At 43.6% G+C, this 15,027-nt stretch overlaps 1 protein-coding gene across 5 annotated transcripts in view; it reads right to left on the bottom strand.

Moving 5' to 3' along the window:
- Positions 1-4,260: 4,260 nt before the first annotated feature.
- pik3cd (phosphatidylinositol-4,5-bisphosphate 3-kinase, catalytic subunit delta) overlaps positions 4,261-15,027 on the bottom strand; it is a 161,251-nt gene continuing 150,484 nt past the window's right edge. For all 5 annotated transcript variants that reach the window (XM_067970341.1, XM_067970342.1, XM_067970343.1 and 2 more), the window contains 5 exons: positions 13,602-13,769; positions 10,641-10,764; positions 9,473-9,618; positions 7,091-7,223; positions 4,261-6,632 (listed from right to left, as the gene is read on the bottom strand). In XM_067970341.1, the coding sequence (XP_067826442.1) occupies positions 6,495-6,632; positions 7,091-7,223; positions 9,473-9,618; positions 10,641-10,764; positions 13,602-13,769 (709 nt within the window). In that variant the 3' untranslated portion in view covers positions 4,261-6,494. The remainder of the gene's footprint in view (positions 6,633-7,090; positions 7,224-9,472; positions 9,619-10,640; positions 10,765-13,601; positions 13,770-15,027) is intronic.

Genomic DNA, 15,027 nt, shown 5'->3' with positions numbered 1-15,027 from the left:
AATGGAGTTAAGAGATCAGCCATGATCTAATTAAATGGTGGAGCAGGCTCAAGGAGCTGAATGGTTTTCTCCTGTTCCAATGTTCCTAATGCTGGTCGGTAACATGCAAGCTTCAGGCCCACTCTACCCTCCTCTGGTAATCACTGGGGCTCATGAACCGTTTTTTTTGAAGTGTAGACTCAGTGCCTAAACCACGAGAGGGCGCCATTGTCCAGTTTTGATTTTTCGCAATGACTGGTAAATTCCTCGGGCACAAATCTGGGCCTTTTTCTGTAATCACTACAAAATTTTTCCACTTGCAGGATGGACAAACACTGGTCTTTCTCTTAAGCAACTCAGTCTCATTCTGCTTGGAACAGGGTACCTGGATGTTAACTGATGTGGTTTCTGCAACAGCCTATCAGTGAACTATGCAAAATTACTTGTATTTTTTTTTGGTGCTAATGACAGGTTATTTTTCCTCTTTCTAATGTTCACCCTCTGCTCTCCCAAGATACCAACTCAAGTCAGTGGATTCATGGGTGGCCGCTGGTGTTTTGTCCAGGTGACCATTCCTCAGGGCTCAGCCTGTACAGTGAAGGTCAGCGGGCTACTTGACTGGGACATCACAAGTGAGCCCAATTATATCCTCACCCCACATCTACATACAATCACTAGACAGAGATCAGAAGCATGAACCCTGGCTGTTTCTCCCCCCCGCCCACAACCCCACCCCGAGCAGCTAGAGGACACAGAGCCCGACTGTGGAATCTCAATACAGACCCGACTGATGTCACCTCATACAGCAGGGTTCAAACTAATTCGATTTTTGGGCAGCATCATAAACCAGGAGAACCCAGTTCTGATTACTATCTCACTCTGTCGCACCTCCCGAGCAATGCATTTTTATTAACCTTAAAGAAATTAGTATTTAAATAAATACATAACAAGGTATTCTGACATTTTTATTTGATTTTTTTTCCAACATTACTTCTGCAAACACACTGGGATATTGCAAATGTCCACTTCTCAATAATACAGGCTGCATTTTATAATGCCACTGGTACCTCAGGTATGGTCTCCAAACAGGGTTTGAATGATTTCAGTTTGTAGATCAATTATCCATAAAGGCGAACACTTGCACCAAAACAAGGTGATGAGCCATGTGCCATAAGCAGGCAACTCCTGCAGCTTGTCCACTGTATATCATCTTATTACACACATTATACATCCGTATTTCCTTAAATATAATAACGTTTTTATAACACAACTTGACTTTTAAAAAAAAACTTATTGAAGCATTAAGTTATCTGAAGCAAGGTTTTAATTTATCAAGTATCCAGTTTTTTTCTTTTAAAAAGAACATAAGGTAAATTCTGTACAAGCAACCTGATTTATAGACAAGACGCCTCACCAACAGTACTGACAGGCATCCCCTGCAGTCTCCAGTTAGTGGTTTGTCTGCAGGATTTAAATTAAGGGAGTGAATGGTTAATCCAACTTTTTACATTATACATACATGTGGAAATAGTATCCTTTTGCTTAGACTTTTGTTTAATCTTCCCCTCTCTCTCTCTCTCTCTCTCTCTCCCCACCCCCAGCCCCCCTACCAAAAAAAAGAGATCTGGGAAGTTACAGTCAATGCCCTGCCAAGGCTGGCGAACCAACAGGTTAGGGGCGATTTTAACACTACCCGCCTGGCCGTAAAAATCACCAGGGAGATTTACCCGGTGATTTCCCGCTGCTGTCAATTATAGCCCACTTTTCCGAGCAGGTAGCAAGAACGTCCGTTGGAAGCCAGCAGGGTCCTTCATTAAACATATACGTTGGTTTCCATCGCTATCATCGGGGATGGTGGGAAGAGGAGTCGGGGCCAGAAGAGGTAAGTTTTGATTAACTTATGAAAAAAAACTTTCCTTGCGGGGCCAGGAAGGGCTGGAGGGCTCCTCCAAGCCTCATAAGGGAAGCTTAGACCTCCCGTGCCCCGGGCTGCTCCCCACAACCACCCCCCCTCCCTCCTTCCCGATTGCGGGGCCCTCCTGAAACCTCATCCCAGCCACCCAGACCCAGTATTAAAGCTGTGGTAAATGTGAATCTTCCCTCAGCCTCTCGTGCTTCCTGTGGTGAGGTTGGGGGGGGGAGAAAGAGAACAAGAGATTTGCGCAGAGGAACATTAAAACGCCCCTTTTTGACTCACTTTTTGACACTGTTACGAGCTCAGCTTTGAGCCCACGTAGGTAGTGAAACTTACCCACGATCTAGTGCTCACCACAAGCCCATGATGTACCTGGAAAGGGGACGGGGAAAGGAGGAAGACTGACAGTCCTCCTCACTCCCTGGAAATAACTTTCCGCTCACTAAGTCACGGGGGTAAATCTTGACTTTGGGCGACAGTGTGAAACGGGCGATAGCGAGTCGGCTGCCTGTGTTACACCTCTCCCGATTTTCATTTCCATTAACATCAATCAGGAGAGATGTAAAAACGGGCTGGCCGCCTCCTGCCACTCAAACCCAACCCAACATCCCCCTTCCCGCCGGTTTTGGGCATGCATTTGTGCGCCCGGGAGTTAAAATCGGCCATGGCTTCATGTTGCCAAGGTCAGGGGCGTGCCACTTGCCCTCTGCAGCACCCGTTCTGTCCCCTCCGCCCCCCCACCCCGACCAAGTTAAAATCAGGGCTTTGTATTTCAGTCTGTGAGCTGGGACCAGTCCCATCTACTCCCTCACACCCCTCCTCCCAGGAGGTAGAACACATCACTGCAGCTTGAGCTCCATCTGGTGAGGGAGATGGGAAGAGATGAACTGGAAGGCCAGGTGAGGTTAACATTTAAACTTGTGAACCCTCTGGTTCAGCTCTCAGCCTGCCTGCCTTTTTAAACCTTGGCTGCCTTCCAGTGACAACAACTGTGGCTGCGAGATACCAAACTCTGGAAAGCAGTTCATTTGAGATCTGCTTGTAAAGTTTATAAATTACAACAGTGAGCAACTGCTTGTAAAACCTGGAGTGCTTTGAAAGGCCTTGGTGAAGGCTTTACATTTTAATAGAAGGCCAAGTTTTTTTTTTAAAAAAAAGGTGCAAGTATTATTGTTACTGCAGTCAGACCCAGTATTAAAGCTGTGGTAAATGTGAATCTTCCCTCAGCCTCTCGTGCTTCCTGTGGTGGGGTTGGGGGAAAAGAGAACAAGAGATTTGCGCAGAGGAACATTAAAACGCCCCTTTTTGACTCACTTGATAGTTTAAAGCACAAACACATCACTAAAGCAGTAACCTGCTAGTGTATTGGTTAAGATACTCACATCACAATGTTATGAGCTCAGCTTTGAGCCCAAGTAGGTAGTGAAACTTACCCACGATCAATTGCTCACCACAAGCCCGAGATGTACCTGGAAAGGGGACGGGGAAAGGAGGAAAACTGACAGTCCTCCTCACTCCCTGGAAATAACTTCCTGCTCACTAAGTCACGGGGGTAGATCTGGACTTTATGCGATAGTGTGAAACGGGAGATAGTGAGTCGGCTGCCTGTGTTACACCTCTCGCGATTTTTATTTCCATCAACATCTAATCGGGAGAAATGTAAAAACGGGCTGCCACTTGCTATTGCCCATTTTTCACTGTCGCACAAGGTCGAGATCTACCCCAGTGTGGGACTGGTACAGCAAAGGGACTGCAGCCTGCTCCCCCGACCAAGGAATGCTGTACAGTGCCGAGCAACGATCAGTAACACATATTCCTCCCTCACAATGACTCAGTGTGTATAAGCTTAAAGAGGTTTTTTTTGCCTCTAAGTAATGCACGTTGCTATTTGAGGAAATGCAGCTCACGTATTTGGGAAATGAATATCTGAAGCCAGAGGGAGGTGTATTCAAGTCACGGCCGTCTGTTTAGCGCCTGAAAAAGGGGCGGCCAGGAGTTGTAAGACGAGGGGAGGGAAATTCGATTGCCCCATTGGTGGCCATATACTGGCAGGCCTGTAAATAGCCCGCCTGCCTGAGACACGCGTATGCAAATTGGGGTCCTACGCCAGTTGCCGGACCCTGACGCAAATAGGCGGAGCTTGCGCTGCAGGAACTCCGCCCCCTTTGTAGCAGGTCATGAGCGGCCTAACCAGCGGCCTTTAAAGGGACTGCTCGAGGCCGCTCAATAAAAATGGTCACGCGACTTATTCAAAAAGTTACATTTCTGTGCACCTCCTGGATCCACAAAATGACCACGGTCCAATCCCGGCCAGGGCTCCCCCCACCCTCGACTTCGCCTGCACCCCTCCCCACCCCTCCCCTCCCCTCCCCTCCACGGGCCAGCTTGCCGTTGAAGCCGCCCGCAATTTGTCAGGCCTCGACCGGCGAGCTGCGTCGGGACATCCGTTTCGTGGCTGCAGCTTCCAGTCAAGTGAGGCTCGACGCTGAATTCAGCCTAGTCCTCAGGCCTCAGCAATCGCCCCGGCAACCTGCCACCCGTAATGGGGCGCAACAACAATTTCTCCCCCAGTGAGCAGGGTTGAGTGGACGCATCACTTAGCACCTAGTAACACCCTAATGTCCTTGCCACATATTTTGGGGTATAAAGGCTGTATGTGTAATTTTGACAAATGTGTCTAAACTAAAAGTTTTTAAATAGCAGAAAAAAAAAGTTTCTAACATTTGGACTTACTGCAAGCAAAATTAGTTTACACAAAGCATTTCAGATGTCCTGGGATATTAATTTTGTAAACATATTCCTTCAAGAACAATTGCTCAAGATTCGACAATGCACAAAACGTACCTCGAATAAAAACAAAAACATTCAACCTTGTTTTTAAATATGCAAATATTAAATAGCTCGATTTACACAAATAAGTTTGCATAAGAAGCAAAACAAAGGCACGTTTAACTTCATCAAGGTGCAATTACACTATCTTTTGCATCTAAACAAATAAGTGCGACCAACGCAAGGCTACTTTGGTAGAAAATAAGAGCCGCGGCAAAATCTGGTCTCGAAATATTCCGTGTCCACAGTGGTTTTTACAGGTCTTTGGAAAGGTATCCCAAAACTGCTTGGGTTGGACAGTAGGACGTTTGGTCCCTCACCAATACTCGCTGGGCACTCGATGAGCTTCCGTTTCCACTGGGTCTTCAACACGGACACCCCCCCCCCCGCCAACCCCACACACCGACACCACTCCTCCTGAAGTCATCACTGCTTTCAAGCCTTGGACGAGCTTTGTACCAGCAGGACTTGCTCACTAGCTGCCCCCACACTGAAGCTACTGACAAGGCACTGCTGTTAAATATGGCTTTGCAGAAGCAAAAAAAAACCCCCTCCGACATTTCTGCTTTCTGCTTTGCAGTGCTGCTCTCTTGCAAACAGCCAGAAACGGGGGGGGGTTAATCTTCATTACAAAGCTGTTGATGATGTAGTACCTATAAACAACAAAGTACCCTTTAGACACATTTTCAGTTACTTATAAATATAACCATACTTTTCTCTTTCGTAATAAAAATGACTCAGGAAGCAGGTACGGCCTGTTTTACAAAAGAAAAAGCTCTTGAAAAGCTGCCCTATCATTGGTAATGATCAATCCCACTTGGAGAATCACGTAGGTCACATCCACTAAAGGATCAGAACACTGAAATTCACTGGGTGCTTTATTCATTCCATCGTTGCCCAACCAGACGACCCGACAGGGATTTAAAACGCAGCCTGGAAGTGACCAGCCTGCTCTCCTGGCTGTTACACTGCTCCGTCAGTTAACGCTTGAATCAACACCATGGTGCGAGTTTTGACCGGGCTGGGATGCTTCACAGAAGCAGAACACCTCACTTCAGCAGGGGGAGGGGTGATGGACATGAACATTTTGCTTCAACCCAAAACATGCAACGACTGAGCGCAGGAAGACATTGGCGCCTGAAGTTCTGGAAATTCAGATCTGCTTGACTGCCCTTCTGCTGAAAGGTGGGAGGGAACCTGGTTGAGAGCTGATTCACTGCGGTTACAGGACAAGACAGTCGTTAAACCTGCATTATTTTCAGGTTGAACAGTTGTCCACTTGACTTTTTCTTGCACTTTTCCCTCTTCAAGTTGGCGGCTATGCAGCTGTTGCCAGTCCTATCGAGTGCACTAAACAGCTAGACGAAAAGAGAAAGTCCGAGACAATAACAGAACATGTTAGAGAGCAACAGGCCAGCGTAGAGAGGGCAGAATGCCCCTTGAACCTGGGTAATTAAAGTGGATATTCAGAGCCAATTCTGTACCTAAGACCACATCTCGGAATGGAAAGGAAGTGGTTGCAGACAGTGCAAGTATCCACATTGCATGAGTAAACATCTTCCCAAGTTCACAAAATGTCGAGAAAGCTTCGCATTCTTCATAAACATAATCGCTCGTCAATCACATATCGATTCATTTGTGGATGCAGGATGCTGACAGGCTATTATTGGTCACTTTGCTTCCTCGAGTTTTTCTTCTTTTAGTTAAAGGCTATATAGAAAGAGAGAGAGAGAGAGAGAGAGAAAGAGAGAAAGAGAGAGAGTTCGTTCAGCTATGACCGATTGTCTTTGGCTACATTGTGAGCCATCCAATTCACTTTGGTCTTCCAGCTTTCACGCAGTGCTTCATCAAATTTCATTTTGAAGTGTTTAAGTGCCTCTTCTTCTGTTTTTCCTAAAGCTAGTGAATCCTGCCAAACAAAAATCCCAAATATAAAGTGAAATTCTCTAAATCAGCAATAATGACAATTACAAGAGTATTACATGCACAGCCGGTGATATCTCAGCTGCAGAAGTATAATACAAAACACTCATCTATTGTCCGCAGTGAGTTTCCACTTATTCAGGCATCTATTCTTACCCACTGTATACAAAACTACACCGTTTAATATTAAACATCACGTCGAAGGAGAAGGCAAGTGTCGGGGAAACTGTTCTTTCAATATTAAGAACTCTGCCCTCAATCTAGAGTATTGTTGATATTAAAGAACAGGTTGCCTGCCTTGGAAACAATGGGACCCTGCTCCGTTTTCACAGGCACAATTCTGCTGGAGTTTTGTGGCTGTGTTTCAGGGTTTTGCTGGATTGTAATTAGATCCTCCCCCTCATTGTGCTGGAGCTGCTTCAGGGACATTATGCATTTCCTCACCTTGAGATACTGGATATCTTTGGAGCAGCTGAGCTCTGGGAGTCCAGCAGCTTGCATCAGTGCAAAGAGGTTAATGAAGAGAGGGCCGTGCCTCCGGAGAATCATGTACGCTTGTTCACAATACTTTCGGAACCTTTTCAAGACATCAATCGGATAGGAATGGAAAAAAGGAAAAAATCCCAGTGAATTCAAAGAACGTTAGCAATACACACACACACACACACACACACACACACACGATGCATTCTTTTACTGCAGAAATGTTTACGAGAAAGGATTTTAAAGCCTGATTTGGAGATTCTTATGCCTCAATATCAGCTTCAAATTATTAATATTGGATTCATACTATAGCATGGGACTGAACTATTAACTTATTAATACTGAAATTCTAACACAAGGACTAAATATGTAAAATTTTAAATTCACTACAGAATAAAATAGAGAATAAGTTTAAACTATTGGAGCAGCACAGATCTCACACACTATTACTGTAAGGGATCACATACAGCAATGATAATCAGACCCTTCGAGAAATGTAGCACAATACAGCACAGGTAATGCAATGCCATCTGGATAGTTCAGTTGCCTTATTATCCCCATTAAACATCATGTAGATTCTACATAAGAACTTCTATGAACAGGAAAAGGCCAGTTAGCCCAACAGCCCAGCCCAACCCAACTCAACTTGGTTCAAAACAGTCAATGGTATGCATAACATTCCATTTGCACACTTGTTTGCACTGTACACTACAGAAAACTGCAAGCTCCTGTCACGCTCATCCAGTGCTACTGAAAGGGTGGAACTCCCAATGAGCGACATTCATGTACAAAAGCTTAACGTATCTCTGTGTGCACGATGTTTACACGTGTGCATTAACCTGTTTGTTTTCGAGGTGTGGAATTCCTAATTATTATGAAAAGAAGCTGGTTTTAAGTAACAAAAACATCAGTGAAAGAAAGTGGCGAACCCTTGCCCTTTTTTTCCAAGAATGGGGAGGAGGGGGCGACTTGATTTTGACTGTGAATGGATGGAAAATTCAGTTCACAGTGATTTCATGGCGAGACAGGAAATCTCATTATATTACAAACAGCAATAAGGAAGTTGCTGACTATGTAAAGGTCGTATTGTAAACTCCTCCCCTCCCACCATCTGTCGGGACATCAAGCCCCTTCCTAGCCCTCAAAAAAAATCGCAATGTCATGACCCTCTCCACAACTCTATTCCCCTTCAAGATAGTGATCCCATTCAATGAAAGTCAAATTAAATTCAAAGCAGTTCCTGTTATCAGAACAAAAACCACATTTAAAATCTCTCTTACGAGGAACTTTTTCTTCCCCATTGCTGATCTTTAAGAATAATTTTGTTTAAATACTGACTGCTGACATCATTGGGGAAACGTCACGAGACTTTCTAAAATTCAATGGCTTTGCGAAGAATGTGTTCATTTTGTTGAAGTGTTTAAAATTTTACTTGCTGGTCACCACCGTGACATCTCTCACTGTAATGGACCTCGAGTTTAACACTAAGGCGGCCATGCTCAGCGGGTCGATGCGACTGAGCTGGCTGCTTGTTTCAATACATGGGTGGGGGGAAATTGGAACAACAGGAAAGAGCGACGTAGGACAGTTTTAAAAAGAAGTCCATGTGTGTGTGTGTGTGGAGCGGCAAGGAGGAGAAACTACCATTTGACCCAAGCTTAGTGACGTTGTTACTAATGGTGTCCCATGCTAATTAGTTACCAAATATCCACTTCCAGAGGGGGTTGATTCCAAGGGGTGGAAATTTGAGCTTATATTTAAAACTCAGGTGGGCTTATAAGGGGTAATTTTATACATAGAATTAATAGCTCAGAAACAGGCCATTCGACCCACTGGTCTATGCTGGTGTTTATGCTCCACACGAGCATCCTCCCACTTTACTTCATCTAACCCTATCAGCATATCCTTCTATTCCTTTCTCCCTCATGTACTTATCTAGCTTCCCCTTAAATGAGTCTATGCTATTCGTCTCAACTATTCCTTGTGGTAGCGAGTTCCACATTCTCACCACTCTCTGGGTAAAGAAGTTTCTCCTGAATTCCCTATTGGATTTATTAGTTACTATCTTATATTTATGACCCTTAGTTTTGGACTCCCCCACAAGTGGAAACATCATCTTCTACATCTACTTTATCAAAACCCTTCATAACTTTAAAGATCTCTATTAAATCACCCCTCAGCCTACACTTTGAGAGAAAAGAGCCCCAGCAATATGAGTTTGCACTCCTGGTGCAGAGCCTCACCAACTGGGAGCTCACATCAGGAACTCAGGTACGTGGCCCCATGATTTCTGTCCATTCATTTTGGTTAATATCACAATGGCTGGAAGGCTGTATTGTTTACCTTTCAAACTTCTCGCTGTTGTTGGTTTTTCCTTGCTGTATCACGTGCACAAAGTCGTGCGTTAGAATGAATGGCACCCGCTCCCTGTTGATCCCAAACTTACTCTTGAAGTTTCCAAGGAAGTGTCCGAAATCGATGTGGAAGAGCTGTGGATGAAAATTCATTCTTTTAGTGAGAAAGATCTCCCAGAATAGAATTCAAGCAGATATTTAAAGGCTACAATTTATTATATAAAATCATTTAATGGGAACTTGGTGATGCAGTTATTAAGAGAATTCTCTTGCAACTCAGATTGGAGCTCCAGCTAGGACTTGGTTACTCTGCAGCTACGGGAAGGGGTGAGCCCAGTTGACTGAAGTTCAGGTACCTAGTTCAGTTTGGGTGCTACTCTGTTCAGCTGAACATGAAGGAATAGTTCCTCTGTTTGCTAATTGTAAAATCGTAAATATTTTGGGCAGGAGAAGACCATTGGCCCATCTAGTCTCCACTTCCAAACCTCCCATTAGGTTTCTAACCAGATACTGGAACCAATATCCCAGTATCCCCCGTCCTAACAGGAATTCAAATGTTTTTCTGTTCCACCACCCCGCTGGTAATGAAGAATTAAACACGTATTGATCTCGCGCCTTTCACATCCTCAGGATGGCCCAAAGCATTTCAGAACTAGTCAATTTTTGAACAGAAGTCACTGCTGTTATGGGCAAACACTGTAGCCAATTTGTGCAAGCAAGGTCCCACAAACAACAAAATGAGATAGCGGCCGGGACATTGAGAGCTCTCTGATCTAGAGTAGAGTGCGGGGAGGGTTAAGGGAAGGATTGCTCCCTTCTTCTCTTTCCCTCAGCCTTTTAAAAAAAAAAGGTTATACCTACTCTAAAAAGGAAAAGGGGTGAATGCTACAAGTCACAGAATACACGACACATCACTGTTCCATGAAAGTGCCAGCTTTGGTCACTCGTCACTCAGTTTGTGCTAAGTTAAGTGATTTTAGCCAGGGTGGCAGTAGGGACTATACAATTGGCTCCAGGACTCTTGGGATGGGATGAGAGGGGAAGAAGAAATCAGCCAGACTTTCTGCTTCTGACCTCTATCCAGTGACTCCAGCTGGGAAGTGCCCACGTGTGTTATTTGTAATCCAAGTAATCATATTTTTCTCGTATCCTCATACCTGTCCATTTTCCCTGATCATAATATTGTCACTGTGCCGATCTCCAATTCCAAGCACATAGGTAGCTACACAGTAGCCAGCACACGAGAGGGTGAACTCCTCAATGGCTCGATCCAGTGCTTCCCTGCAAGGTAAAGAGCAAAGTAATTTTGTACATCGCTGGAGAAAAGGGGGCAACTGATTTACAATTCCCTGCGACTATGGATTCCAAACAAGTATTGCCTCCCATGTTGCATCAGTTCTTGTAATGCAACAATCACCTCACTGCAAGTCTCTATAAAACCTGTGCTTCAATGAGGAGAGAAAACCAGTGGCTGAAAAATCAGATTCTTATAGCAAGATGCCAGCTGATGAAAAAATATCAAAAACAAGATTTTGTAAGGTCACTGTAACCACAAGAAAGCAAACAGATAGCGTTATATTTAGTGGTGGTGGCCAGATCACCATGAGAACCATAGTATCATGGGACCTTTTACATCCACCCAAACGGACAGGCAGATAGGAAAGGCTCTCCATTTAACATCTCATCTGAAAGACGGCACCTCTGACAATGCAGCATTCCATCCGTGTTATGTTGCAGTGTCAGCCTCGATCCCGTGCTGAAGTCCTACGTGGGAAGGGTAGCGTAGGCGTATTGCAGAGTAAACTGAGCACAACCAGGCAAGAAGACAATGTGATTATGTGTCTGTTTTTCCAGGAAATGGTTCTCTGGTTGTGATTCACCTGCGCTCGCTATGTAACTGGCAAAACCATGTGGTTAGCATGGACCAATCACCAACATGGGAGGCACTCTGCAATTATACATTTTGCAGTGAAATAGTCTTAGACACAAAACTTTTAATAGTTTAGATTTACACTAAAATCACCAAATTAAAGCATGCAGTTTCAAAAAGGCTCCAAACTTTTCATATTTTTTACTTTGTTGTAGTTCTGTTGTTCTTAAGGGCCGTTCATTTTTGAAACAGGCCGTTCATTTTGATTTGGTGTTTTTCAATATGAAGCCCCTTTTGTTGCATCAGGAATTTCAAAAATGTATATTTTATTTAGCTTCATGTGGTTTTCTTGAAATTTAATTAATTTTATCTTTGAAAAAGAAACATAAAAAAAACCATGTCAGGTAAACAATTAAAAAAAATACGATGCTACACATTGAAAAAACGAAGAAATTTTAATTCTAGTTAAGAAGTCTCAATTAAGAGGGGGATTGGGAGCAGAATGTTTGCAAGCACAAGTCTCAAGTAAGCTCAAACTGCTGCTCTGCAGGCAGCCTGCGGACTTGAACCACCAATCATGCTGTTCACTAGGATTCTATAATCCATGTGGGTTTGGGGGTGGGGAGTGTAATTATGGCCATTTTGCTTCTCTTTTGGCGGTCGGTGATCCCATCGCCCGAGAGGACTATATCGTCCCTGATTCCGCTCCCAGCAGTCGCAATGTGCGTCTGCTTTTGTCTTCCGCAATCGGGAAGAGCTTTTGTACCTAGACTTGGTAGGGGTGAGGGATGGAGGAAGGGGGGTAGGGGAGATCAGGCAGAAAGAAAAGGCACCCAGATAAACCACCATGGTGCTGGAGGACTCAACAAAACGTTAAACATGGTTGAGGAAGAACGGGTGGGTCTTTTCTAAACAGAATCCTTGGCTTCTCCCCAGCACGTCCCTCGCAGTTAGGGCCCAGTTCACTTGTACAGCGATATATTGGCATTGAAGTGCCACTGCTCTTATAGTCATATAGCAAACATGGTGCTGCAATGGCAATATTAAGACCACCATTTGGGTGAAGCAGAATAGCTGACCTGCTATTATGTTTCATAATTTTTCCCTTTCTTACGCCCCACTCTACCCCCACCCCACCCAAAAAAAATACAACATTTTCAAAGAGTGCAAAAAATTATTCAGTTTGTTTTAAAAAAATATCGGGGAGGGGGTGGGAAAGAGAGGAAAAGGGAGATCAGCAATTTTTCTGGCACTGTTTCGAACCATTGCTCACTGCTGTATTGGACAAAATGCAAACTTCAGCTCCTAAGTGCTCTGCAAGACTCAGTATCATTTCATCACAACAGTTAAACCACACAGTAGAAAATACAAAATAGCAACAGTGGGAAATTCAACACCAACCGTGTCAGTGGAAAACAAGAGCATAAAATGGGCCCACAAGTGCACATACAAAATTTGTGTCATTCGATTTCAAACTCATAAGGTACATCACTATGACTCATACTTTGCATCACGCCCGAGATACACTCACAGAGGGAAATGTCAGCCAAATGTCACGGGATTGCGACCACGGAGTGCCTCCCCAGCACGTCAGAAAGATTACGTTTAATGCTTTGAAAAACAAAGGAATAAAGCCTTGCTACACGCGTAATAAAATCATCCGGACTAAACTTCCAAGAATTCTAAATATTCCAAATAGTCGGATGAACAATCTGTTTGTTGTTATGGTTGGGTGTTTAACTTCAGCAAGAGATTCCACAATTCCCTGAAAGACAAACCAAACCCAGTTTAACGGTCGTGCTTACTGACTCAATTATCTCCCGAGGTTATCCAATCGATGAATGTTTCATTAACGTAAACTATGTTTTTGTGCAGAGTGTTCAGTGATTAAAGAATCATTGAATGGAAGCTCTGTGTTCACCCAACGCATTAGCTGCTCCAGCCTCTTCAACAAGGTCCACGCAGCACCAAGAGAGGAAAAAAAAACTGCAAATCTGAAATGCTGGAAATACACAGCAGGTCACTCACTAGCTGAGAGAGGGGGAAAAAAATTGGGTTAATGTCTCGGGTGGGACCCTTTCATCTGAATCCTGAAGAAAGGTCATAGCCAAAACGTTAAGTGTCTTTTCTCTTTCAGATACTGACTGACCCTGGCATGTATTTCTGGCATTTTTGGTCTTTATTTCTATTCAGCATGAAGATTCCTAAAAGTCCTAAATTACGATGGGTGTTCTTCTTCATTCCTTACCCCGGGTTCTTCGATTTTAGCCAGTTCAGCAGAGCGTCCTTGTTAAAAGCCGCAGTAGCTGCCATATTGCTTTTATTGAGTTGGATATTTGCAATTGTTTCTGCATGTGTTACCACTTCAATCACTCCTGTTTTGTCTCCGGTGGAAAGACAGGCGTAAGGAATCATCCTGAAGGAAAAAGAATGTACACGTTATGAACATCTTCTTGAAGTCATATTTTCAATAACTAGACAACATTCCACTAGTGCAGCTTGGTTGACAATGAAAGATGCATCCCTAATAATTTCTGCCCTGTCAGACTGAGGGGGTGATTTTAAACCCCAAGAACGGGTGGGTTGGGGGCAGGCGGGAATTGAAAATAGTTGTTTTTTTGGGGTCGCAACTGCAAAATTTTCGGACTTTGCATTCCCAGTGGGAAGCCTGTACTTTTACGTGCCGATGTTAAACCTGGAAATAAAGCCGGGTTGCGGTCGCGACCCAAAAAACAACCATTTTCAACTCCCGCCCACCCCTAACTCACCCGTTCTTGGGGTTTAAAAATCACTCCCTGACAGTTTTGTACATAAACTCGGGTTGTTTTGAGAATTTAAAGGTTACTGACTGACCTGCTTCAGATTTTCCAATAACAAGGTATTTTGAAGGGTTTTAAACGTATTACAAATCACACCTTTGAGGCTGTTCAAAGGCATTCTTTGTACAGGCATTGTTTCACTATTATATATATTCTCAGACACCTTTGCTACTCCCACACATTACTTCATATCTGGAGGAACTTCTCCCTTATCATCCAACAGTCCTGCACCAAGTCCTCTTCACCAAGTGAAGATTGGTACAATAGTTTTTTGCACCCTCCCACCACAAACTCCAAGATCTGAGCACTATTTTTAGTTAACGTAACTGAGTAAATATTCCTATGTGCACTTTTTAAAAAATAAGTGGGTTTATGTTCAAGTAATGCACACAGGAATTTTGTACGAGTGCATTAGTGAACTGTGCGCTAAAAGTTTCAATCCTTACACTTCTATAACAAAGCGATGAAACACGTCAAAAATCCATCAATTTAAAAGTGGCTTCATGTATAATTAGTATTGTAATGTGAAAAGTATTGTAAAAAGATGCTGAGATTAAATATACAAAACGATTCTTAAATCACAGTATTCTGTGTCCCAGTTTAATTTTTCATTTTGATATTTCTGAAGCAAAGAAATAAATTTCTTGTTATTAAATTGTCAGACTGGTTCCTCAAGTCTCTGAAGCACCTTTTCTCTATGTTAAAGACAGTATATAAATGCAAGTTATTGGTAATGGTTTGTTTTAATATCGATTTGAACTACAGCTCATGGGAACATCCTTGGACTGATGTTCAGTATTTCAACAGAAACTGCTCTGGACTTAATTCCCTAGACAGGGGTGTTATATCATTTAA

This window comes from Heptranchias perlo, chromosome 32 (genome assembly GCF_035084215.1).
Source record: "Heptranchias perlo isolate sHepPer1 chromosome 32, sHepPer1.hap1, whole genome shotgun sequence".
NCBI lineage: Eukaryota > Metazoa > Chordata > Chondrichthyes > Hexanchiformes > Hexanchidae > Heptranchias > Heptranchias perlo.
Note: the sequence above shows the minus strand (reverse complement) of the source record. Positions and strands in the feature narration are given on the sequence as shown.